Source organism: Simochromis diagramma, unplaced genomic scaffold (assembly GCF_900408965.1).
Source record: "Simochromis diagramma unplaced genomic scaffold, fSimDia1.1 OVJJ01000293.1, whole genome shotgun sequence".
Classification (NCBI taxonomy): Eukaryota; Metazoa; Chordata; class Actinopteri; order Cichliformes; family Cichlidae; genus Simochromis; species Simochromis diagramma.
The window spans coordinates 17,150,983-17,158,354 of NW_024386801.1; the positions used below are offsets into that span (position 1 = coordinate 17,150,983).

A 7,372-nucleotide genomic window follows, 5' to 3' on the forward strand; every position below is an offset into this window, starting at 1 on the left:
GATTTGGGTTTATTTTTAATCAGAGTGAATAAATGCTGTATGTATGACAATTAATAGTTTCATTTAGATGGACCGACCTATTAAAGAAGAGACAGTTTACATACATGGTATCACATTGTTTATAGTAAGATTTGTAAGTTGCAAAACAATAGGCTACAAAAACTGGAAAATTCATATACACTTGGAACGAAATCTAACATAAAAAAAATGCAATACACTGCATATACAAATTATTTCAATTAATATCAGGAAATATCTCAAAATTAAGTTAATATAAATAGTAATGATATAATATACACAACATGAAATATATAGTTTAAACAAATTATTCCCTGAATGTGACCTAATTTCCACAGTATCATCTGTAAATAGTTGCCATAAATGGATAATATAAATATGCTTGGAATTTATATTTCACCGGCTGCTGGAGCAGCTGAGGAGGCAAGAGGAATGTGGAAAAAATAAAACTTTAACAGGGTCAGAAAACACCAGTGTGATCTCTGGGTATCCTGCAGCTTCAGTGCTTCTGCAGGGAGGAAGGGGATCACTGGAGTGATTTCATATGCCTGCTGCCACTGAACTTATTTGCTACCATATCTCCTCAAGTGTCGTCATTATGTCTCTGACTTTTGTCCTGCTGTTGTGACCACTTCAACAATAACTACACAGATGACACACTGGCTGTTTCATTATGCTTAATTAATGGTACTGGAATTGTGTTGTTTTACACATGTTTGCCCATATGTTTGCCCTACAGAGAGGGGTTTTCAAAAAAAAAACAACAACAACAGCGGTCCTGTGCAGTTCTCCAAAATTCCAACAGTACACTGCAGAGAGCATCTGTTGTAAGATGTTGCTGTGTGAAAAATATGTGAACTCCTCTGTCCCTGTTAGCCTACTCACTGCCCTCTGAGGAGCTTTATATCTGCCTACAATGACGTCTACACCTTTGTGTTGGCCTTCAGTGAAAGTAGCAAACCTCATAAACCTACATTGCTTTGCTGGCATAAGGACTTCCTTTAATTATTTGTAATTACAAACAGACAAAATAGTTTTTTGAACTTAGCAACAGCTGGCACAAAACTCAGTGTTTGCACTCACATCTGGGAAAATTTTACTGCCATACTCCAGACTATTGCACAAACACATACACATGCTTTTATATTGCACTGTAGTATTCCCAGAGGCAAAAGATTTCCCTGATTCAATGTGACACTGCCTGAATGAGCAAAATGATGACCAAGATAGAGTATGATGCCTGCACCTGTGGTCACATAACTATGAAAACCATCCATGTTCTTCTGGAGCCTGTCCCAGCTGTTATAGGGAAGAAGCAGGGTACACTCTTGACAGGTCGCCAGTCTATTGCATGGCTAACACATAGAGACAACCATTAGCACTCACACCTATGGGCAATTTGAAATCATCAGTGGTCAGATGGTGGAGTGGAGCTGAGGACCTTTGTGGAATTAAAGAAATTATTTTATGGCTACAATATATCCTGCATCATTAATAATATAATCTATAGTATTAATACTGCATTAAGATGTTTATTAAAACCTGCTGGCTTTACATTAACCTTTTTATTACAGGGGCAGCCATAATAATTGTATACACTCATTGCATTTTGTGCTTATTAAAGAGTTAAAGCTCAGTCAATTAAGGAAAGGTCATAAGCCTCGTTCGGCACGATGTCCGGGCGATCTATTGTGTAGGTGACTTGGAGCATAGAAGGTTAAAACTGAATACAGGCTTACAGAAAACAATAATACATACAATCTAGAAACAGGCTTGAGTGAAGGCCTGAATGTATTCAGCTTCTTGTTGCAAACTGTTGCATTTGAGTTTGCTTAGTAACAGATGACAGAAGATGGGCCAACAGGAGGACAAGTCCACGGGGACCTCCAGGGCCTGAAATCATCGCCATACGTGGAAAAAGATGTTAGAAAGAGGAACTTCTGTGTCTGACTTTAGCTCTAAAAATTGCTCATTGTCTGTACAAGATGCAAATGATGTTCTTAGAAATACAAATTATGTTCTTAGAATGCAAGAAGGGGCGTCAAACTCTGACGTTATGAAAACAACTCTCTGTGTATTTTGGGAGAAGAAGTCCGCAGATGTGATGCTGTGTGCTTCTTTCCACGCGTGTGTTCTTAATAAACTCTTCATCTGATTGCACTCTACTGGGCCTCCATTGGTTTGTTTTTGTGCCACATTGTTGAAGGCACCTTGCTGTGAGGCACCAGTGCTAATCACCATGCCCAATGAACCAAGGTTTTTGAGTTAATTTTCATACCTTATACCATAGTCACCACACCATACAGTCACCGTGTGCCCATACACAAACATAAATTCTTCACATTACATATTAATGTAGCATTCTTGAAACACATTTTGTTTAACTTTGCTGGTGTTACATCTTTTTTCCTTTTTTTTTTTTTTTAATCTTACATGCTATTAATTGGTTTTCTTGCTTTATCAGTGCTGGGAATACATTGGGCTGCTGAGGTCCACTGGTGATGTGATGTGATAATAGCAAATATACAACACACATCAAGCACTCATATAAAATGAGTGTATAAACAGAGGTATTAGTAGATAAGTATTAAGATGAATAGATAAATATAGAGATATAGGTATAAACATAAATATAAAAGGACAAGTATGTGTGGACATTGGGCCATACCAAACATTACTTCATTATTGGGGTTTATGTCTGAATCATTTATTTTGAGCATGTTATTTTGTTCTTTGAATCCTGAATTTGATGGGTTTTTTTTTTTTCGTTTTTCTTTTAATAACTATTAAACAAACTGTTGATTTTGTTTCTGTGTTGTTAGATAATTTTTTAATATTTGTTTCTTCTTGTGTGTTGAACTGTTTTGTTTTCTTGTGTGTTAGGTAGTGCTGTTCAATGCTGCAAACGTTGGTACTGATCTGATACCAAGTAAATACAGAGCCAGTATTGGCAATACCGATACGTTTATAATGGCACCTTATGTAGAGGACAGCAGAGTTAAATCATCATCAGTTTGCAAATTCTGAACACATTATAATGACCACTAAATCACTGTGATTTTTAATTTCCAGAATAATTTGTTAACACAACAAAAACACACCTTTCAGCTTTTCATCTATTTTGAAACTGTTTGGACTTTGGATCAACTTCTATTGTTTAAATGTGATACAGACTATAAATAAAATAGACGTGACAGTCAACATGAAAAGGTTGAAACATTTTCATTGTATAGGTTTGAGGTACATTGTTTCATTTCCAAAAAGTAATGTATTTACTGCTTTAATATTTTAATTTATATATTTAATACTGAACTTTTTTGCCTTTTTCATTTTTTGGGTAAATAAAACCAACTTTCCCCTCCAAATTACTGCTGTGTCCTCCTGTTTGGATGTGAAAGAACTGAGTTGGCTTGTGTAGAGCCCTGACCTTAACCCACTCAACATAAAATTTAATCAGATCAAGTTCAAATTGATTTGTCTGCACTGATTCAAACCCTGTGGCTGGATTGACAACAAGCGTTTTCCTTTTAAGAATGGAGAGAAGCAAGGCTATTCATTGCTGGTCACAACCTTACTTGGATTTATTCAATTGTATTCTTTCGGGTTAAATGTTGCGGCTCTCTCTGCCAGGTTAGTTTGAGAGAGCAGGTCAAATTCTCACTCAGGTAATATTGATTCTTGTATGACTTCTTGGCAAAAGAATACAAGCAGGAGAGAAGCTTAGTGCTGAACTATGATTTTGGGGATGTCAACAGAGGTTATACCCAATTAAGTGGCTGATAAAAGAATGTTTTTCAGCTTTTATATAAAGCTTACCACACTAGCACCTTTACTTTAAGTTTGTGCCCCTGCCTATGCCATTTTTCATGCCTTACCAGCTCTGTGCTCAGATCATATTCCTTTTATTAACAGTGCTCTGCTGAACCATTTAATATAAGGTAACACACAGCTTGTGTTTTACTGCCAAAGAGGATATGAATGGTGCATTTTATTATTTTTAGTTGGTGCCACTGTTACTAGTATCACTGCCTTGCATGAAGCTGTAACAAGTGGTGGAGTTTGGCATTTGTCCCGTAAGGAGCATTACCTGTGGAGCAAATTCTTCCATCCAGTTTCCAAAATCTAAAAGACTTTCCCAAAAGAGCAGAGGTTGTTATACCATATTAATGGCATATTATACCCTTTGTGTTGACATAAGATGTCAGCAGTCACATATGGCTGTAATGGTTATAATCATCCACATTTTTTTCAAGTAGTGGGGGACACTTTATGTATGGAAAACTGCATATCTTACAATTATCCCCATTCACTCAACATATAAAATTGCTATGGAATGAGAACGAAAACCTCATCTTGGTACTCAAGTTTTTTGACGATTTCAGTCTAAGTAGTATGTGAATGCATTTGCCTCGCTGTTGCTTTCTGTGCCTGGCGGTATTGACCAAGCTGTCAGTGCACGAGTAAAAACGGCTGCAAGAGAAGTCCAAGCCAACAGCCTCATGTATATACACATCGGGAAATCTTTGCTAAACACATGCCCTTAAATATATGAGCCCACTGTTTTGATTTCTTTCATCCACACTGAAAACCAGACAAGTAAGCAAATAGTATGGAGTCTTAAGCAATTTTGATCCATTTGTTGTCCAGTGAAATTGAGCAAATCTTAATAACTAATATGTTTTACAAGGAAAGGCAGGGCACCATTAAATACTAGTGATTACTTGTAAGCAGCTTTGATATATGAAGGTATTTTAAGTAGTGAAACTGAACAGTCGTGAGGGAAATAATCAAAAGTTGAGCTTTAATAATTTCAAAACAGTTGCTGTTGGGATCTAAAGCTAATGTTCCATTCAAACAGGGGAGACAAGGCAAAAGCTATTTACAGTTTTTCTCAAATGCTAAAACACATTTCACAAACGTTTCCACCATGTTCCCCAATGTCTAAACACAACACCCTTTTCTAAAGCTACATAAACACAACCACACCTTCCCACTGCAAAACTCAAACTTTCACACCAAAAGAGCAGCTCGAAGCTTTAAAAAATGTAAACACTATACACATCATTACACACTACAGCAAAACAATTGAAAACACAATGCTCAATTTGTGAGAAGGTTCTTTGTTTCATAACTGCCAGTGCATATTTTTAGATACAGTAACGGATCGTCGTAGATCTCTGCAGAGGATTAGGCATTTAGATTTGTGAGTTTCATATGAAGAGTATAAATCTATAGAAAATCCTGCATGTACGTACACTACTGTAACACAACTCAATGCAAAAACAGAATCTACTGCACACAACAATACTCCTGAAAACATGATCAGGGTGTGAAGTTTTTTTATTTACGTTATTCACACCACACACACACCACAATCACTGTGCGGCATCATGTCGCTGAGCTGCATCGGGCCACATCACCTCATCCACATCGCAGGCTATATTGTCTCTTGCCAGGCACCGTGGGAAAAACGCCCTGGAATGGCGAATCCATCCTTAGAAGGCCTCCGCTGGGATGTCAACACAGGCCAGCTCCATTGCCCTTAGGAGGTTCTCTCTTGTGTATGGTTGTCTGTCATAAACCTTCCATCTCCACGATGAGAAAAACTCCTCTATAGGGTTTAGGAAAGGGGAGTAGGGTGGCAGACAGACGTTTAAAAAGTGGTCACTGTTGGTGGTGAACCACTCTCTGATTTGTTTTTTTCTGTGGAAGCGGACATTGCCCCAAATGATCACATAAATGTGATGTGCGGGCCCAGGATGGTGTTGTTGGCGGCCCAGGAGGATGTCTTTTAGCTCCTCTAGGAAGGTGAGGAGACGTTGGGTGTTGTAAGACCCAAGGACAGCATGCCGGTGGACAAGCCCCTCCGAACTGTAATATCCTCTGTGAAAATGTGAAAGTGCACAGGTGTTCAGAACAACAGTTAATCAGGTAGCACAGTATTGTCCAGAAGTAATGTAGGCCACTGAGCAACACAGTATGTCCGCTAACTGTACTGAGAACATGGATGTATACTTACTCGCACATACTCGTAACGTAGGTCTTTGTGTCGCGCAGAGTTGCGCTCAAAGGGAACCCTATAGACCTGTTTCATCCGCGTCTTTTTGCACCGGAGAACTCGGTCTATTGTGGCCAAGCTGACATCATCAATGCTCTCAAAGTTGACATTATTGGCAATGACTTTGTCTCTGATCTCCCGGAGTCTGATGAGGTTGTTCCCACGAACCAGATCCACAATGAGGGTTTCTTGTGCCGCTGTAAATATAGCAACCCTCCCACCTCTATGTGGCAGTCTTTCAACTCTAAAGAAAGAAACATGTGTTGTCAATTGACATGTGTTACAATACAGTCACAACTGATCTGAAACCTATAGACTACTTAACTGTATTGTGACAAAGAAAGCAATCGAGTACAATACCTGTTGTGTTGTCTGAATGCCCTGATAATGGTGGCCACGGTGAACTTACTCAGGTTTGGACAGACTCTTAGTCCTGCTTCAGTCATTGACCATGCCATTGTCATGCCATGGTCAATGACTGTTGCTCGCATCTCGTCCATAATGATGGTGCGAGGTTGTCTTGCTCTCCCTCCTGGACCTTCTCCTCTCCCATGTTGGCCTCCTCCTCTTCCTCGTTGGCCTGCTCCTCTTCTTCCAGGGCCAGCTCTTCTCCCTCCTCTGCATCGAATTCCTCTTCCCCTGACTCCATTGTGTTTGTTTGGAATCTTCAGCATACTGTGCACTCTGAACTTGCTTTTATACATGTGGTCACAGCATTAGCAACAGGTGTCTTCAATTTTGAGTCGTTGTGTGTAATGAATGATGCCAGATGTGTTCATTGTGTTCAAATATTGCTTACTGTGGCAAGCATGTTGCATCACATGAGCTTTCATTTGAGAATATGATGTTTTTAGATTTATGACAACGGAGGATTGTGTTTTGTGAATTGTGTCTTCATGTGACATGTGTTTATGATATTGGTAAATGATGGCTAGATTTAGTAAATGTGTTTAGACAACTGGTCATTTGGTTAAGAGGATTGGCTTTTGTGTTTAAGCATTTGAGAAAAACTGTAATATAATAAATCTAACACAGAAATGTAGCAGTTTTACTTTGAAAACAAAACCACAGCAAATGTTTGCCATATTGTCTCAAGGAACATTCATATGCACTTAATTAGCACAGCGATCTGTGTTCACTGGAAGCATTTCGTTAAACAACAGGAAATAGTATTGTATGCAGACACCAGAACAAAAATGTTACCAGAGACATTTTTCCAAGACTAGTTAAAGACTAGTCCTGAACAACATTCTGACTGCTTCAGATAATAACCAGATCTGATTAATTCAGTTGGAC

At 38.6% G+C, this 7,372-nt stretch overlaps 1 protein-coding gene across 1 annotated transcript; it reads right to left on the reverse strand.

Moving 5' to 3' along the window:
• Positions 1-4,798: 4,798 nt before the first annotated feature.
• Positions 4,799-6,684, reverse strand: LOC120730105. The gene is made up of 3 exons (XM_040026245.1): positions 6,437-6,684; positions 6,038-6,320; positions 4,799-5,901 (listed from the first exon to the last, which is right to left on the reverse strand). The coding sequence occupies exons 1-3, from the start codon at positions 6,574-6,576 to the stop codon at positions 5,683-5,685; spliced, it is 642 nt and encodes a 213-aa protein (XP_039882179.1). The 5' UTR covers positions 6,577-6,684; the 3' UTR covers positions 4,799-5,682.
• Between the last annotated feature and the right edge of the window lie 688 nt (positions 6,685-7,372).